The sequence below is a fragment of the Lagenorhynchus albirostris genome, chromosome 11, assembly GCF_949774975.1.
Source record: "Lagenorhynchus albirostris chromosome 11, mLagAlb1.1, whole genome shotgun sequence".
NCBI lineage: Eukaryota > Metazoa > Chordata > Mammalia > Artiodactyla > Delphinidae > Lagenorhynchus > Lagenorhynchus albirostris.
This window is the reverse complement of record NC_083105.1, coordinates 18,028,699-18,049,028: the sequence shown is the minus strand read 5'-3', so window position 1 is coordinate 18,049,028 and position 20,330 is coordinate 18,028,699. Positions and strand designations below refer to the sequence as shown.

General features: G+C 39.3%; 2 protein-coding genes across 2 annotated transcripts in view; both read left to right on the top strand.

The window, feature by feature from the left end:
- LOC132529296 (thioredoxin reductase 1, cytoplasmic-like) overlaps positions 1 to 20,330 on the top strand; it is a 51,921-nt gene that overhangs the window by 27,967 nt on the left and 3,624 nt on the right. Inside the window, exons 2-3 of the mRNA XM_060165624.1 lie at positions 1,561 to 1,733; positions 11,966 to 12,026. Of these exons, the coding sequence (XP_060021607.1) occupies positions 1,561 to 1,733; positions 11,966 to 12,026 (234 nt within the window). The remainder of the gene's footprint in view (positions 1 to 1,560; positions 1,734 to 11,965; positions 12,027 to 20,330) is intronic.
- LOC132529778 (thioredoxin reductase 1, cytoplasmic) overlaps positions 13,797 to 20,330 on the top strand; it is a 90,514-nt gene continuing 83,980 nt past the window's right edge. Inside the window, exon 1 of the mRNA XM_060166740.1 lies at positions 13,797 to 13,816. The gene's annotated coding sequence lies outside the window, so the exon portion shown is untranslated. The remainder of the gene's footprint in view (positions 13,817 to 20,330) is intronic.

Here is a 20,330-nt window from a genome sequence, read left to right as displayed (position 1 = left end):
TTCTTTTTGGGGTGATAAAAATGTTCTAAGATTGGTTGTGTTGTTGGCTGCGCAACTCTGAATATACTAAAAGCCATTGATTGTATGTACACTTTCAATTGGTTAATGCTATGGTATATGAATTATATGTCAATAAAGCTGGGTTGTTTTTTTTTTTAAGTATGGCTTCTAGAGAATTACAACCTAGATTTGAAATTTTAGCTCCATCACTTACTGTAAACTGTGCAACTTCCTTGGGGAAGTTGCTTAACCTCTCTGAGTAAGTGTCCTTATCTGAAAAATAGGGATGATGGCAGCAGTGCCTACCTAATGGTATCCTTGTAAGGATTAAATGAGATGATGCATCTAGATAGTCACTCCCTGCCTAATAAACATGAATATGAACTATGAAGATGATGAAGAGATTGGAGAATGGGTAAGTCTCAGACAAGCAGAAATGAGAAGAAATAACTTGCAGAGCAAGTAATAAGGGTAGGATTGACCTTGGTTTGTGTGTGGACCCTGAAGAAGACAGCTAGTTTAAGATACTTACAGGCCAGAGGCAGCAGTCTCTCAGTGGTTTTGGTTGGTGATGCTGTGCAGGATGACGGTGCTGTCATGTGGGGATCACATACCATTCAGCTGGGTCATGTTTGTTATGGTGCCAAATTGGACCCCAGCAAACTCCTGGAGAGGAAACAGAGATTCTGAAGAAAGTATTTTTTTGAAAATTTGCTGCATCTGTGTACTAAAGATCCTGTGTCTTATCCAGGAATTAGCTGGAGTAAAAGGAGTAAGGCTTGGTTTGAGTCGTCTATTCCCGTGTCTCTGAGCAGGGCTGTGTGAGAAGGGGACATAATGTCTGATTCAGGGCCTCTCTGCATGTAAGCCATGGATAGGAGTAGGAGTCGGGTAAATGTGGCCCTCAGTGTTCAGAGCCTCCTACTATTTCTCCAGGGATGGTTCAGACTCTTGCTATCATTTGTCAGGATCCCCTGAGAACTAATCTTGAGTATGCAAAGTGAGTTGGGAGGGGCTTCCCTGGTGGCGCAGTGGTTAAGAATCCACCTGCCAATGCAGGGGACACGGGTTCGAGCCCTGGTCCAGAAAGATCCCACATGCCGTGCTCCACAACTACTGAGCCTGTGCTCTAGAGCCCGTGAGCCACAACTACTGAGCCCACGCGCCGCAACTACTGAAGCCCACATGCCTAGAGCCCATGCTCCACAACAAGAGAAGCCACCGCAATGAGAAGCCCACGCACCGCAACAAAGAGTAGCCCCTGATCGCCGCAATTAGAGAAAGACCGCGCACAGCAATGAGGACCCAACGCAACCAAAAATAAATTAAAAAATAAATAAATTAAAAAAAAAAAAAAGAGTTGGGAATATCGAATGAGTTGCCAGAAGTCTCCAGTCAGATGACAGAGCTAAATGTGTAGTCCGCGTTGGAGTCCTTCCTCAGATCCCTTAGTTTGGCTGCTGGGGCTGAAGTTGTAAGGCTTTTTGAGCGAACCTGATATTAGAAAATGCAACATCGTGTTTTTCCTTCTGATAATTACCGTCTTTGCTTCTGTTGTAGCTAAGGATCATCTCTTTAGTCCAACTTCGCCAGAAAGCTCAACCACCGGGGTGAGTGGTCACTCAGGGTCTGCCAGCACAGCCCTCACAGGCCCCAGCGCCCAGCTGCAGGCCTGGATCGACAGCCACCCTGAGGTCACCCTCAGCAAGTCCACGTGCAAGCGCTGTACTGAGGTGAGGCTTTAACCTCGGCAGGTGGTGACAAATTGTTGAATGATAGAAATTTGACAGACTTTCGAGCTCAGGTGTAAACAATTGGATTTCACCCTAGGAAGGGTGTGTGTGTAGGTGTAACTTGCTTCCGAGTACTTGGAGAGTGTTGATATGAGAACAAAATATTGCTTGAGTAATCTTTTTCTGAGCTTTTGCAAAGTACTAGAAGTCGTCAGGTAGTCAAGGTCAGGGAAGATGAGGTAGGGGAGTTACCAAACCAGGTGATTTGCTTCCCTTTTAGGCACGTCTATAGGCACTATATCCTAAGGAGCTGTTACTTAAGGTACTCCAAATTTGGATAAATATCTCTTTATGCTCTGGTTATTATGGGCAGAGAATGAACTGTGCTTCCTACTTGGTTCATGATCTTAGATTATTAGAGAGACAAGGTCAGTGATCACAGCCATGGAGAGGACTGGTTTAATCCATCTCAATTTAACCACAGATTGAAGTTGAGGATTTAAAGACAAACTTGATCAGGTGCTTAATAGGAAGGTTGAGGGCATTTAAATAGCACTGAAGTTTAACTTTAAATTATATTCAGGGTTGCTCTAGGACTAGACACGATGGACTCTTAAGTAGTCATAACTATCTGTCCAGGTAATTTATTAAGTTCAGTTTTCCCTCAGCTTGTCTATCTCTTGACTTATTTTCCAGTTCTCAGAGAGGTTGAATTCAGAAGACTTTTTATTCTGGAAGCCTTATGTAGAGACAGGTTTTTTTGGCTCTGCGTGTGTGTGTGTGTGCATGTGCGTGTGTGTGTGTGTGTGTGTGTGTGTGTGTGTTTCTCTTTTTCCAAATAAGAACAAAGGGAAAGCGGGCAAGCAGTGGAAACAAAGTAGGCAGAACCTTTCACCTTTGTTTTTCACCTGAACATAGTCTGCTTCATTGTCACCTGAGGCTTCATCCCTATTAATGTCATCATGGTGCCTTTTGTGTGGGACATCATACTGGGAGTAGGGTTACCAAGAGGTAGGTATAGGTCCCATCCCTAGGTGGTTTATTCAAACTGAGAAGGCAGAACATATGTTTAGAAAGAAAAATGATCTAAGATAACCCATGCTAACTTCTAAATGATTAGTATAAGCAGTAAATGGTAGAGAATTTAAAAGAGGGCTGGGTATTAGAAATCTGTTGTATGATTCTGGCCCTCTGGGGGCTCAGTTATCTAGCTCTGGTGATCTTTTGAGATTCTTCTCGCTTGTTTAATCTTTAAAATGAAGAGCTGAGACTAGTTGATGATTGAGATTCCTTTTAGTTCTGAAATTATGTGGTTGTCTAATCTTCTCTGTTACCAAATAAGGTTAAGAACCTGAATTCTGAAGTCAGAGTTTGGATCTTGGTTCCGCATCCTATTAGCCATGTGACCTTGGTTAAGTTATTTACCTATTGTGTCTCAGTTTCCTCATCTGTAAAATATGGATAATAATAGTACCTATCTCAGAACTTTGTTGTGAGGATAAAATTAGTAAATATTTGTAAAAAGCCATAGAACATGCCTGGTACATAGTAAATGCTATTAAAGTGTTGATTAAATAAGAGAACTACTTGCTCTTCCTGTTTTCCTATCAAGACTTAAGACCTGGGATGGTGATCTTCATTCTATCAATTCTGAGCCTTGGTTAAATCGCAGTCAACAAATATCTGTCTCTGTTCCAAGCAAACTGATCCTGTTAAAAAGAGGTTTCTTATTCTAGCCTAGCCTCTCCTTTCATAGCTGCATGCTCACAGTGGTACAAGCAGAAGGAACACCTGGACTGAAAAGACCTCAGTTCTCTTTCCGTAAATCTCAGTTCCCTCAACAACAGAATGAGGATGGCAGTGCCACCTTATCTACTGTATCTGTAAAATACACAGCTTTATTGTGAGGCCCAGATGGTTTCAAGTCTATGTGAAAGCACTCGGAGGCCTATAGTGTACGCTTTTATTAATAACAACCACCACTGAGTGCCTGCCATATGCCAGGCACTGTTTGGTCACTCTACTTTTATATTTTAAAACACTAGTAAAGAATTAGAAAATTCCAATTTTGACTCTGCTCTAGTTCTGCAGTGAAGGGTTGGGCTAGTGTGGTCAGGGTTGCTGCTAGTGATAGGCCGTCAGGTTATGTGTTCCTGACAATCGCAGATCTCCTTGACCTGTAACTACTCTCATTCCTACTATCTTATCCCTGAATTCTCCTGACTTCCTCATTTCTCAGCTCTCTGCCCTGTGTCTAAAAAGGTAAAGCCTTGCCATTTATTTATTTATTTAGGCAGTTTTACTTAATTGCCTGTACTGTGGGAATGATGAACTTTTCCTACACAGCTCGTGGTAGGTATTTGCACACTTACTAAAATGTATAATTATTCTGGCAACTTTAATGTCATTATCTGAATAATTTAATGTCATTATCTGAATAATTTCTGGGTATGCCAGGACTTCTGGACAAATATCCTCTGGTTTTACCTTGGCATGTAACAGTTCCTTAGCTTTTCAGAATATAAGATATTCAATTAATATGGAAATGAATTTTCAATGTCTTTGCCATGAAAGATGGTTAGGTGCCTCTCCTGGTAAAAACAGTGATTTTCTTCTGAGGGGGGTACAACTTATATACTTGGCTGTTCACATTCATTAAAAAAAAATTACCTTGGAATAGAATTTCCCCCAGGATATTTCCTTCAGTTTTGCTTTTTATCATCTCATTTAGCAGTTGTGATTTGAGTGAGTCAGAGAGGTGAAACTTTGTTTTTATATTTGTACTTGGCCTGATTAATTCATATTTCTCTCTAGGATGAGAAATGCATTAATTCAAATTGGAATTGCCCACAAGGAAATTAACTTTCCATAAAGTTAGTTTCCTGCTTGTTGCATAACACATCCTATTGTGATCCTACTGTGAAGTCTGGGTTTTAAAGGGCAAAGATAGGAGATTGGTTCAAGATGGTGGAGGAGAAGGACGTGCTCTCATTCCCTCTTGCGAGAGCACCGGAATCACAACTAACTGCTGAACAGTCATCAACAGGAGGACACTGGACTCACCAAAACAGATACCCCACATCCAAAGACAAACAAGAAGCCACAGTGAGATGGTAGGAGGGGCGCAATCACAATAAAATCAAATCCCGTAACTGTTGGGTGGGTGACTCACAAACTGGAGAACACTTATACCACAGAAGCTCACCCACTGGAGTGAAGGTTCTGAGCCCCACGTCAGGCTTCCCAACCTGGGGGTCCGGCAACGAGAGAAGGAATTCCTAGAGAATCAGACTTTGAAGGCCAGCGGGATTTGATTGCAGGACTTTGACACGACTGCGGGAAACAGAGACTCCACTCTTGGAGGGCACACACAAAGTAGTGTGCACATCAGGACCCAGAGGAAGAAGCAGTGACCCCATAGGAGACTGAACCAGACCTACCTGCTAGTGTTGGAGGGTGTCCTGCAGAGGCGGGGGGTGGCTGTGTCTCACCATGCGGACAAGGAGACTGGCAGCAGAAGTTCTGAGAAGTACTCCTTCGTGTGAGCCCTCCCACAGTCCGGCATTAGCCCCACCAAAGAGCCCAGGTAGCCTCCAGTGTTGGGTTGCCTCAGGCCAAACAACCAACAGGGAGGGAACCCAGCCCCACCATCAGCAGACAAGTGGATTAAAGTTTTACTGAGCTCTGCCCACCAGAGCAACAGCCAGCTCTATCCACCACCAGTCCCTCCCATCAGGAAACTTGCACAAACCTCTTAGATAGCCTCACCGCCTGAGGGCAGACAGCAGAAGCAAGAAGAACTACAGTCCGGTAGCCTGTGGAACAAAAACCACATTCACAGAAAGATAGACAAGATAAAAAGGCAGAGGGCTATGTACCCCATGAAGGAACAAGACAAAACCCCAGAAAAGCAACTAAATGAAGTGGAGATAGGCAACCTTCCAGAAAAGGAATTCAGAATAATGATAGTGAAGACGATCCAGGACCTCGGAAAAAGATGGAGGCAAAGGTCGAGAAGATGCAAGAAATGTTTAACAACGACCTAGAAGAATTAAAGAACAAACACACAGAGATGAACAATACAATAACTGAAAGGAAAAATACACTAGAAGGAATCAATAGCAGAATAACTGAGGCAGAAGAATGGATAAGTGACCTGGAAGACAGAATGGTGGAATTCACTGCTGCAGAACAGAATAAAGAAAAAAGGATGAAAAGAAATGAAGACAGCCTAAGAGACCTCTGGGACAACATTAAACGCAACAACATTCACATTATATGGGTCCCAGAAGGAGAAGAGAGAGAGAAAGGACCTGAGAAAATATTTGAAGAGATTATAGTTGAAAAATTCCCTAACGTGGGAAAGGAAATAGCCACCCAAGTCCAGGAAGTGCAGACAGTCCCAGGCAGGATAACCCAAGGAGAAACACTCCAAGACACATAGTAATCAAACTGACAAAAATTAAAGACAAAGAAAAATTATTGAAAGCAGCAAGGGAAAAATGACAAATAACATACAAGGGACCTCCCATAAGGTTAACAGCTGATTTCTCGGCAGAAACTCTACAAGCCAGAGGGGAGCGGCATGACATATTTAAATTGATGAAAGGGAAGAATCTACAACCAATATTACTCTACCCGGCAAGGATCTCATTCAGATTCGATGGAGAAATCCAAAGCTTTACAGACAAGCAAAAGCTAAGAGAATTCAGCACCACCAAACCAGCTCTACAACAAATGTAAAGGAACTTCTCTAAGTGGGAAACACAAGAGAAGAAAAGGACCTACAAAAACAAACCCAAAACAATTAAGAAAATGGTCATAGGAACCTACATATCGAGAACTACCTTAAACGTGAATGAATTAAATGCTCCAACCAAAAGACACAGGCTTGCTGAATGGATACAAAAACAATACCCATATATATACTACAAGAGACCCACTTCCAATCTAGGGACACGTACAGGCTGAAAGTGAGGGGATGGAAACAGATATTCCATGCAAATGAAAATCAAAAAAAGCTGGAGTAGCAATACTCATATCAGATAAAATAGACTTTAAAATAAAGAATGTTACAAGACACAAGGAAGGACACTACATAATGATCAAGGGATCAACCCAAGAAGAAGATATAACAATTATAAATATATATGCACCCAACATAGGAGCACCTCAATACATAAGGCAACTGCTAATAGCTATAAAAGAGGAAATAAACAGTAACACAATAATAGTGGAGGACCTTAACACCTCACTTACACCAATGCACAGATCATCCAAACAGAAAATTAACAAGGAAACACAAGCTTTAAATGACACAATAGACCAGATAGATTTAATTGATATTTATAGGACATTCCATCCAAAAACAGCAGATTACACTTTCTTCTCAAGTGTGCATGGAACATTCTCCAGGATAGATCACATCTTGGGTGACAAATCAAGCCTCAGTAAATTTCATAAAATTGAAATCATATCAAGCATCTTTTCTGACCACAATGCTATGAGATTAGAAATGAATTACAGGGGAAAAAACGTAAACAACACAAACACATGGAGGCTAAACAATACGTTATTTAACAACCAAGAGATCACTGAAGAAATCAAAGAGGAAATGAAAAAATATCTAGAGACAAATGACAATGAACACACGACAATCCAAAACCTATGGGATGCAGCAAAAGCAGTTCTGAGAGGGACGTTTATAGCTATACAAGCCTACCTCAAGAAACGAGAAAACTCTCAAATAAACAATCTAACCTTACACCTAAAGGAACTAGAGAAAGAAGAATAAACAAAACCCAAAGTTAGTAGAAGGAAAGAAATCATAAAGATCACAGCAGAAATAAATGGAATAGAAACAAAGAAAACAATAGCAAAGATCAATAAAACTAAAAGCTGGTTCTTTGAGAAGATAAACAAAATTGATAAACCATTAGCCAGACTCATCACGAAAAAGAGGGAGAGGACTCAAATCAATAAAATTAGAAATGAAAAAGGAGAGGTTACAACAGACACCGCAGAAATACAAAGCATCCTAAGAGCGTACAAGCAACTCTATGCCAAAAAAATGGACAACCTGGAAGAAATGGACAAATTCTTAGAAAGGTATAACCTTCCAAGACTGTACCAGGAAGAAATAGAAAATATGAACAGACCAATCACAAGTAATGAAATTGAAACTGTGATTAAAAATCTTCCAGCAAACAAAAGTCCAGGACCAGATGGCTTCACAGGTGAATTCTATCAAACATTTAGAGAGGAGCTAACACCCATCCTTCTCAAAATCTTCCAAAAAATTAGAGAGGAAGGAACACTCCCAAACTCGTTCTATGAGGCCACCATCACCCTGATACCAAAACCAGACAAAGATATTACAAAAAGAGAAAATTAGAGACCAGTATCACTCGTGAATATCAATTCAAAAATCCTCAACAAAATACTAGCAAACAGAATCGAACAACACATTAAAAGGACCATATACCATGATCAAGTGGAATTTATCCCAGGGAGGCAAGGATTCTTGAATATACACAAATCAATCAATGTGATACACCATATTAACAAATTGAAGAAGAAAAACCATATGATCATGTCAACAGATGCAGAAAAATCTTTTGAGAAAATTCAACACGCATTTATGATAAAAACTCTACAGAAAGTGGGCATAGAGGGAACCTACCTCAACATAATAAAGGCCATATACGACAAACCCACAGTAAACCTCATTCTTAATGAAACTGAAAGCATTTCCTCTAAGATCAGGAACAAGACAAGGATGTCCACTCTCACCACTGTTATTCAAAATAGTTTTGGAAGTCCTAGCCATGGCAATCAGAGAAGAAGAAGAAATAAAAGGAATACAAATTGGAAAAGAAGTAAAACTATAACTGTTTGCAGGTGACATGATGCTATACACAGAGAATCCTAAAGATGCCACCAGAAAACTACCAGAGCTAATCAGTAAATTTGGTAAAGTTGCAGGATACAAAAGTAATGCACAGAAATCTCTTGCATTCCTATACACTAATGATAAAAATTCTGAAAGAGAAATTAAGGAAACATTCTCATTTACCATTGCAACAAAAAGAATAAAATACCTAGGAATAAACCTACCTAGGGAGACAAAAGACCTCTATGCAGAAAACTATAAGACACTGATGAAAGAAATTAAAGATGATATAGGGGCTTCCCTGGTGGTGCAGTGGTTGAGAGTCTGCCTGCCGATGCAGGGGACACGGGTTTGTGCCCCGGTCTGGGAAGATCCCACATGCCGTGGAGCGGCTGGGCCCGTGAGCCATGGCCGCTGAGCCTGCGCGTCCAGAGCCTGTGCTCCGCAACGGGAGAGGCCACAACAGTGAGAGGCCCGCGTACCGCAAAAAAAAAAAAAAAAAAAAAAAAGATGATATAAACAGATGGAGAGGTATACCATGTTCTTGGATTGGAATAATCAATATTGTGAAAATGACTATACTACCCAAAGCAATCTACAGATTCAATGCAATCCCTATGAAATTACCAATGGAATTTTTTACAGAACTAGAACACAAAATCTTAAAATTTGTATGGAGACACAAAAGACCCCGATTAGCCAAAGTGGTCTTGAGGGGAAAAAATGGAGCCAGAGGAATCAGACTCCCTGACTTCAGACTATACTACAAAGCTACAGTAATCAAGACAGTATGGTACTGGCACAAAAGCAGAAATATAGATCAATGGAACAGGATAGAAAGCCCAGAGATAAACCCATGCACCTATGGTCAACTAATCTATGACAAAGGAGGCAAGGATATACAATGGAGAAAAGACAGTCTCTTCAGTAAGTGGTGCTGGGAAAACTGGACAGCTACCTGTAAAAGAATGAAATTAGAATACTCCCTAACACTATACACAAAAATAAACTCAAAATGCACTAGAGACCTAAATGTAAGACCGGACACTATAAAACTCTTAGAGGAAAACATAGGAAGAACACTCTTTGACATAAATCACAGCAGGATCTTTTTTGATCTACCTCCTAGAGTAATGGAAATAATAACAAAAATAAATAAATGGGACCTACTGAAACTTAAAAGCTTTTGCAAAGCAAAGGAAACTACAAACAAGATGAAAAGACAACCCTCAGAACAGAAGAAAATATTTGCAAACGAATCAACGGACAAAGGATTAATCTCCAAAATATATAAACAGCTCATGCAGTTCAATATTAAAAAAACAAACAACCCAATCCAAAAATGGGCAGAAGACCTAAATAGACATTTCTCCAAAGAAGACATACAGATGGCCAAGAAGCACATGAAAAGCTGCTCAACATCACTAATTATTAGAGAAATGCAAATCAAAACTACAATGAGGTATCACCTCACACTGGTTAGAATAGGCATCATCAGAAAATCTACAAACAACAAATGCTGGAGAGGGTGTGGAGAAAAGGGAACCCTCTTGCACTGTTGGTGGCAATATAAATTGATTCAGCCACTATGGAGAACAGTATGGAGGTTCCTTAAACAACTAAAAATAGAATTACCATATGACCCAGCAATCCCACTACTGGGCATATACCCAGAGGAAACCATAATTCAAAAAGACACATGCACTGCAATGTTCATTGCTGCTCTATTTACAATAGCGAGGTCATGGAAGCAACCTAAATGCCCATCAACAGATGAATGGATAAAGAAGAGGTGGTACATATATACAATGGAATATTACTCAGCCATAAAAAGGAACGAAATTGGGTCATTTGTAGACATGGATGGATGTAGAGACTGTCATACAGAGTGAAGTAAGTCAGAAAGAGAAAAACAAATATCATATATTAACACATATATGTGGAACCTAGGAAAATGGTACAGATGAACCGGTTTGCAGGGCAGAAATTGAGACACAGATGTAGAGGACAAATGTATGGAAACCAAGGGGGGAAAGCGGCGGGGAGGTGGAGGTGGTGGTGTGATGAATTGGGCGATTGGTATTGACATGTATACACTGATGTGTATAAAATGGATGACTAATAAGAATCTGCTGTATTAAAAAATAAATAAAATAAAATTCAAAAAAAAAAGGGCAAAGATACACACACACCCCAACCTTTTCAGAAAATGTGATTTTTGTTTCAGTGGGAAGTCAGAAGTATGCAGTTGGAATTAGCAAATGATGTCTCATTACAGCTTATCCACTGCTTGATATCCAGATCCACTGCCATTTCTCCATAGTATGTCTACTTTACAGACAAAATTTACCATTCTCTACTTTTATCAATAAAAATACACTAGAAACTGGCACTTCTGATATTCAGTACAGATCTTTAATCTTATACTAATGAACAATGCTTAAGTTTAATCAGAGTTAAAATAACCTACAAAATAGTTTCTCGAAGTGGGGTCATGTGTCCTCTGGAATTTAGAGAGTATATTTTCTAAAATTTCACATATTATCATATTTTGATCATTTTGAAATTTTGATAATTTACTTTTAGGATTTACTCTCTAAATCTGGAAAACTTTTTTTTCTTTTTTTTCTGGTAACAAACTGCAAATGCTTTATTTTTAAAACTAAGCAGATAAGGAAGTCTGAAGAGTCCATGCTTTCATGTTATGACCTTTTTATTTTTAGTCTTAGAAAATGAGCACTGGCAAACGAATTGACTTTTGTCCATGCAGTCTTCCAGCTATAGCTTTCCTTGCCCTTTCCTTCAAGTCCCTTTTTATATAGCCCATCATTCTTAGAAAGGATTCTTATCTTTAAAATTTGGGGGTTTGCCATTAAAAGTTATGTAACCTTGCTCATATGACTTTTGTAACTGATTTGTTGGTTAAAAGTTACTTGGCCAAAAAGAAAGAATACTTTGACTATAGTAGGATGTGTTTTTTCTCAGGGTTGCCACATGATGTTTTGGAAACCTTAAGTATTCCAGTGCCTTTTTAAACATGGTTAATATTAAACCCATTTTATAGTGGGGTAGACTGAGTCACTAAACATGTAAAATATATTTTATGGAGCCATACAGGTGAATCACTGAAAACAGATTAGAATCAACAGATTTCAAATACCCTCTTAAATACCTTTCTGTTAACAGGGAGTATCTTGTGGATTACATAAAAACGAACTAGAAAGTATTCAGAGGAGAAGGCTGATTGAGGAGGAAAGTAACAAACGTGGGCAAGAGACTCTACTGTTGGTTATAACTTTTTTTTTTTACATTCTCCCCCTTGTTTTTCAACTTCTTCCAGGTAAAGAAGTTATTTAAATCTATATCTGTTCCTTATTTTTTGCTCGAACTTGATCAAGCAGGTAAGATTCTGTTTAATATGTAAATTATATCTGATGACTGTACATTTTATTTAATCTGTTCTGTCTTGTTTTTATTTTTCTTCCTTGAGGTTTTTATTGTTTAATAAGCTCTTACCAGTTGATTCCTCTTTTTGACTGTTTAGGCAGGGCTTTCCCCTAGCACTAATCATATTTACCTTTAGTCTTTAGTTTATAGCCTTGGTATTACTCAGAGTTTCCTCTTGTTGAAATCATTATTTCTACTAACCTTGAGTCTAGTTACAGGTACAGTATTTGCTAGTTTTATGGTAACTTTATTATTTTTGCAAATTTGCCTCCTTTCTGGAAAGTCATATCAAATAATATTTTAATTAAATATAAATTGAGATGTATTTAGAAACTGTGGCAAGAACATATAAAGACCAGTAATGATAAAGATCCATGAAAGGAACCATTGGGAAATAGTTGCATATGGTTAGAAATCCCGGGGAAAGAAAGGTAGGTAGAGGAAAGTGGATAGCCTCTTCCTAGGACCAGGGCAATCATGCTTTTTGTTCATGGGTCAGAAAATCCCAAAGACTCAGCAGTCAGACATTATTAAGAATCTGATCAAGTGGCCAGCATCATCATTTCTCTTCTAGAAAGTGGGTCCTTCCAGATCAGGAAGTATAGGTAATCTTCAGGCCTAGTAGCTTGGGGAAGCAGAGTCCTAAGCATTTATAGTCTCAGCCCAGTCTCCAAAGGAATAAAACAATAGAGAAGAGACTCAGCTAGAGAGAGACATGGTAACTAGGATAGAAAGCTCATTTCTAGGTTCAGCAGAAAGGAGGTAGTGGTGGGGCAGGAAACTATTATTTGATGCTTCTAAAGACAGATTCCCTAACACAGACCAGATAATAGCCGCCTCTTATGGAATGCCTGCTGTTTCATAGGGACTCTGCTGGTTTTATATACAAAGTCACTAATCCTTACAAGAAGAGATTATCTATATTTTACAGATGAAGAAATTGAGTCCCAGAGAGGTCATAAAACTTCCCTAAAGTCATATAACTAATATATCTGTAATTTGGACCCAGGCCTAATTCAAAAGTCTATGTTCTTTCCATAATACCATGTTGTCTGTCTCTCCTAGCGTGAGCTTTCTATCATTCCATCAAGGAAGACTCTTGCTCCTAAACACTCCATAGTATATGAAAGGAAATCCCAATAATTAAAATTTCATTCAGGCCAAAAAGTAACCTTTTAAAAATAAAAGTTTTCCTGGGAAAGTTAAGTCACTTGCAACTTGGTGTGAATTAGAAAAAAAAAAAAAAGGTAATTAAACTAACAAGATAAAGCAAATGAACATGTCCATTAAGGATGGGAAAAGTAAGGGAGGTAACACTGGAAGAGGATAGGCAGGATGGATGTGCCAGGTGCTTGAGGGGCATGAGTCAGAAGGCAAGGAGGTTGGCAAGGGTGCCAAAAGGTGGATGGGAGATCAATTAAGGCAAGCATCAACTTCTCTGAAATTTTGATTCTGGCAACACTAATCAGACAGGAAGCTCTCGCCCTGTGAGCCATAGATATATAGGTCACTGCTGGGAGCTCCCACTCCCCCCTTGCTAAAGTCCTGCTTAAAAAGCATGTGAATTGGGATAGGTTGAAGCTGTCTGTGCTTGAAGAGTGGGAGCCTCTTACTAGATGAGGGAGTGGATGGTGCTCCGTGTCCTCACCTGTTGCCTCATCACACATAAGAACACATAAGAAGCTTTCTTCCTGTTCATGCTCACAGTCTGCCCAGCTTGCAGGGACAGATCAGGATTTATAAAGTAAGCCAGCAGTTCTCAAAATGTGGTCTGCAGACCTCTGGGGGTGCCTGTGACCTTTGGGGATACTCAAGGTCAAAACTTTTCATAATAATGTTGAAATGTTATTTACCATTACTGTTTTGACATTTTCATTGACGGTGCAAAGCAATGGTGGGTAAAACTGCTGATGGCTTAGCATGAATCAAACTAGGGGTACCAAACTATACTAGTTTATATTATATTCTTCACCACCACGCACATACAGTAAAAGAAAATGTCTATTTTACTTAAGACTAGTCTCGATGAAGTCATAAACATTATTAACTTTATTAAATCTCAACCCTTTGAGTATACATCTTTTTAATATTCTGTGTGATGAGAAAAGAATGCATAAAGTGTTTTGCCACAAGGAGTGTGATGATTTTCTCAAGAAGAAGCACTTGTGCAATTAATAGTTTGCGTTGCAAACTGAACTAGCTGCTTTTTTCATGGAACACCATATATACTTGAAAGAATAACTGACAGTCAAACTATGGTTATTCAAACTTGAGTACTTGGCAGGCATTTCCCCCAAAATGAACAAAACAAGTCTGTCACTTCAAGGAAAACAACTGACAGTGTGTGTTGCTAATGATAACATTTGACCTTTCACATGAAAATTAGAATTTGGGAAGTTGTATCTGCCATGTGAGCTCAATAGCTTTTTAATATTTAAAGACTTTCCTGATGAGGTTGGTGGTACTATTTATGAATATAATTTTTAAAAAATATTCTGGTTGAAATATGTCAACATTTGGAAGAGCTGCATAGCTTAGTGAATGAATATTTTCTTAATGATCAATGTATGATCTTACAAAGTCATTCATGGGTAAAAGAGTCATTCAAAGTGTAAGATAGACCAATGCGTTTTAATGTGATAGAGTATGAAAACCTCATCCACATGGTTTCAGATTCCACACTGCACCTAACCTTTAATCAACCACCACTTGTTGAGTTTTGGTGTAGTATCAAAAAAGAATATCCACAATTATCTGAAAAATCTATTAAGTATTTCTCTTTTTTCTAACTACTTGTCTTTGTAAGACTGGGTTTTCTTCCTTCTTTTGGGCCAATTTTGAGCCTGTGTACATGAATTAGGTTATTATTTGAGAACAACTGTCAAGGTGAACTCAGATCTATCGCGATTGGTATTGGAGAGGGGCACTCAGCACCGGAAGGCATGGCATTAGTATCTGTGTTTGGGCTGTGGTAATGGTCACAAATCCTATCCTCCCTGAGCCAGAGGCTTATGCATGCTCCCGTATTTAATCTTCAAAATACCATCAGTGAGGTAGGTAATATCACCTTCATACGATGAGGAAACAAAGCATGGAAAAGTATTAATAGGATAGTTGGCTTGCCAGTGAACCCACTGGTAATTCCTGGTCCCTCCCCTCTACTTCCACTGCCTCCGTCCTCAGAACGTTTCGTGCTACCTGCCTTGTGTATGGTTTTCATGGCACTGATACTATGGTAGGTGTTCCTAGATGTGAGGATGGCTGTTGTAACCGGAGGTTGTGCCACCTGCCACCGCGGCAGCTGTACCTTGGCTGCCACTCACAGGGCTGGCTGATACACGAAAGCTTGTATCTTGGTCTCGAGTGTCTGCCCAGTGACTTTGATCTGAGTAACAGACAACATCAAGGTAATCATCTTAATTTGGTCTGGCAGCTGCTACCATTCTTCAGCTGTCGATGTGGAAAGCAGATATAAGGTTTGAGAGGACATGTGTGACAGTTTGCTGAAAGTATGGATCTGGATGCCATATGTTACTAGCCCAGGGGTTCTGAGGTGTATCATCCTTGTCCCCTGGCTGCTTATAGAAGGCACGGCTTTAATGCCTTCAGCAAGAGGGAGAGGAACTAACATTTGAGACATATTGATGAACTAACATTCCTTTTTTATGCCAGTGTTTCACATCTCTCTCACTCAGTCCTCACGATGACCTTGTGGGGTTGCTGGATTTAATTCTGTTTCGCAAGTGAGGAAGAAGATGCTCCGCGTTTTAGTAGCTTGCTCAGTGTTGCTGTGTCAAGCCCAGGCTATGTGGTTCCCCAGTCGCCTCTTCAGAGATTGCTTGCCTTAAACAAATAAAAGCCCCTACAGGCAGAGGAGCCCAGGCTAGCTCAGGTCTCACCACTTTGGTACTGATGCTTATTCGTTCAGCAGATGTGTTTTGGGCACCTGTTTATGTGCCAAGCACTGGCTGGAGAGAAAAAGATGAATAAGGCAGTCTCGTTCTTTAAGGTCATTCTGCTTATTTGTATCTGTCTCTCTTCTAAAGGCTGTGGGATCACAGAGTAGCTGTGATAGGGTGTTGATAGGTGTTCTCCCAGTGGAAAAAAGTAGTAAGGGAGGAATTCACGGCCATAAACAAAAACAAGTTAGAAAACATCACGGCTTGTTCATTTAGAGCGAATGTAGTAAGGAGGGCCTGACAGAGAGAACGATCAGAGATAAAAGTGGAAAAGTCAAGAGACTTTATCCTATAGGAAGTGGGGATCCATGGAGGTTGTTCTGTTTGTTTTATGAATGAGGCTTAAGATATTCCTTAAGCATTTTGGTTTGGTCTGCAGAAATGTTCATTTGAGAAAATATAGAGACTGCGTTATAATAAAATACAAAAATAACATATAGTTATATCCAGAGATAACCACTATTAATATTTTTGTGTATCTTTTATGTATCTTGTATTCTGTTTTATTATTACAATAGTTTGCATGTTATTACAAGTTCTTAATAATTTTCTCAGTTATGAAATATTCCATATAATATTTTTATTTAGCCATTCCACTATGGTTGGACAAATAATCTGTTGCCAATTTTTTGCTATTATGGAATAACAAGTTAGAAATATTTTTCTTTGGGCATAAAGTTTTTGCTGTATTTAGAATTATTTCTCAGGATAATTACTGGAATGAATATCTGGGTCAGAGTATGAACATTTCTAAAGTTCTAGAGCCTTTTAAGTGATGTGTACTAATTGATAGCTCCACAAGTTCAATGAGTTTTCCCTGTTCTTAGTGAGTCTTAAAAATAATAAGTTTTTAAAAACTATCGTTTGCCAATTTGAGAGGTAAAAAAATATAGCTTTATTTCAATTTGTATTTCTTTGATTACTAATGCAGCAAAATTTTTCCATATGTTATATTATTGTTATCTCTATTATCTGTCCATGTTTCGCAGGAAACCCTTATATGGCAATTTCTATGAGTCACTGCTATAAACACTTCAAGTGTTAACTAATTCAGTCATACAGTTCTGCGAGATATTAACTGTTTTCTCCATTTCACAGAAAAGGAAATAAAGGCACAAAGAGGTTAAAGAACTTGCTCAAGGTCATACAACCAGTAAGTGACAGAGCTAGAACTTGAAACTAGGGAATCTGGCCCAAAGGCCAGGCTCTTAATCAATGCTGAACTGTTCTCTGAGCTAAGCTGTGCTTATGATCTTATTGGACATGGTACTCCCCACTAATTTCTACACACATGCATGCACACACAGACACACACACACGCCTCACACACCAGGCCAGCTTTTACACCTGTATTAGTGCTATTTACGGAAATAACCACTGCATTGGTTGGACCCCTCATGTGTGCTTTGCTTTTGTATAAATGGATCAAGAGGATGGAGACCAATGGTTATATAGAAGTCACATCAGAATCCATACATATATACTTCTATTTAAGTAAATTTCTGTTTTGGAATGAATGCAAGGCAAGTAGAGAAGCTGATTATCTATTTAAGAAAACAACTTACACATTTTATAAAAGGATTTCTCTTAAATAGGAAGTAGAAAATATATCTTTGTATTATGCAGACCTGGGTTCAAATCCATGCAGGTGGGATAGTGTTACTCCTCTGTTTGAGTCGTTAGGATTAAATAGGCTGTTTGTAATGCATCTAACGTGGCGTTTAATTAATGTCCTCTTCCCATTGTATTCAGATATGAAAAGGATAGATTAAGCTTTTTATAAGGCAAGATAAATCTTTTTAATTGCCAGATACACATTCTAGTAAATTATTGATTATTTTAATTCTTTTGACAAATACTGGAGGGCCTGCTCTTATACATAAAGGATATGAGTTCTGCCTTTCATGGGCTCATTGTCTATTGTGGGTTATTAGTCATAGCCACCACAAGTAGAGGACTCTTTGCTCCTCTGAGCCTTTGTTTTCTTATCTATAAAGTGAGATTGTGTGTAAAATGCCTAGTACTGTTCCTGACACATAGTCAGTGCTTAGTAGTAGCTGCTAATTCATGTAATATTATGCAGCCATTAAAAATGATTCACATAGGGCTTCCCTGGTGGCGCAGTGGTTGAGAGTCCGCCTGCCGATGCAGGGGACACGGGTTCATGCCTCGGCCCGGGAGGATCCCACATGCTGCAGAGCGGCTGGGCCCGTGAGCCATGGCCGCTGGGCCTGCGCGTCCGGAGCCTGTGCTCCGCAACGGTAGAGGCCACGATGGTGAGAAGCCCGCGTACCGCAAAAAAAAAAAAAAAAAAAATTCACATAGAATATTTAATAGCATGGGGAATCTCTCAGTACTATAATGTTTAATGAAAAAACAAAGAGTTTAAAATAGTTTTTATAGAATAGTCATATCTTGCTTGAAAAAGTGTAGGAAAAGACTGGAAAGAAAGGCACAAAATATGAATAATCACTCAAATATTGTGCCTCTATCTTGCCATGCAGTAGGTACTGAGGAAACACAGGTGAATAAGATCTGGTTCTTCCTTAGGGGGAGGTTTTAATAGACAGATGATCACAATCCAGCGTTGGCTGAAGCAGAGGGAGAAGTCAGGCAAGCTGCTTCAGTTTGTGCCGTAAAGAGGGAGGATGGTAGTATCAGTCATTGAGAAAGGAGACAGGGTTTGGACCAGGGAAGATGATGAATTTGGTTTTGGACATGTTGTGATTGTCCAATGTGGATATATAGGCTAGTAGGTATATAGGTCTGGATGAGTGGGAGATACAGATTTGGAAAGGTTTAATCTATAGGTGAGGTTTGCAGCTGTGGGAAAAAATGGAAGCACTCAGGGAAAGTCTGCAGACTGAGCCAAGAGTTAGATCTTGATTGCGTCCAGATGGTGAAATTTTGAATAACCCTTTTTCTTCCTTTGCTTTATTTATTTATTTATTTTAAAAAGTCCTATAGTGTAAATGTAAGTGTTTCCTATAGTGTAATGTAAATGTTTCAGTTAGGATTAGGTTTTGCCACATGTGACAGCAAACCTAAAATAACAGTGGCTTAAACTAAATGTAAGCTTATTTCTCTCTCACCTAAAAGAAGTTTAGATAGGGGTAGTGTGTCCAGGGCATTTATGGTACTCTACAGTGTTGGAACCAATTTTGAGTCCTCCTATTTTCATGTTCCACAGTCCTCAGCATTTGTCTTCCATCTTATGTCCCAAGATGAGTGCCCAAAGTCCAGCCATCAGTTGGAAGAAGAGTTGAAGGACAGCATGTCCTTTCCATTTAAGATCATTTTCTGAATGTTGCACATGACACTTTGCTTACATCCTATTGGCCAGAATTTAGTCACTTAGCCATATAAGAAGATGGGGAAATGAAATTATTTTAGGAAGCTGAAAGTCAAGAATCCAGTTCGTGATTCTAGTAACATCTTGGTTTTGCTCACCTGTGGAACAGCTGAGGTTGGTTTGTCTGAAGGGATTAGTACAATAATTTCCATACATTTTTCTTCTACTTCAATTATAAGAATAGAGGCACCATACTAAGGTCATCACATGATGGTAGTAAGCTGGAAAATACTTTGTTTTCTTAGAAAGGCCAATGACTTTACAGAGTGAGGTAAGTCAGAAAGACAAATACCATATGCTAACACATATATATAGACTCTGAAAAAAAAATGGTTCTGAAGAACCTAGGGGCAGGACAGAAATAAAGACACAGACGTAGAGAATGGACTTGAGGACACGAGGAGGGGGAAGGGTAAGCTGGGACGAAGTGAAAGAGTGGCATGGACATATATACACTACCAAATGTAAAATAGATAGCTAGTGGGAAGCAGCCGCATAGCACAGGGAGATCAGCTCGGTGCTTTGTGACCACCTAGAGAGGTGGGATAGGGAGGGTGGGAGGGAGACGCAAGAGGGAGGAGCTATGGGGATATATGTATATGTATAGCTGATTCACTTTGTTATAAAGCAGAAACTAACACACCATTGTAAAGCAATTATACTCCAATAAAGATGTTTAAAAAAAAAAAAGGCCAATGACTGAACATTGAACTAGAGGCCTAGTAAACTCACTTAATGGGTAACATTGAACCCTATCAAGATGAGTAGGAGGTAGTCCAGCCTCCTTTATTGCAACAAGGTCTCAAAAGAGTTCCTGAGATTATTGAAAGATTAAGTGAGCGTTGTAAATCTGTAGATAAATGAATTCAGAAATATTCTGGTGGAGAACCACAACGTTCTCATCTGTCTTTAGAGTGGGAAAGTTGGTCTTAATAATACAAGTTATA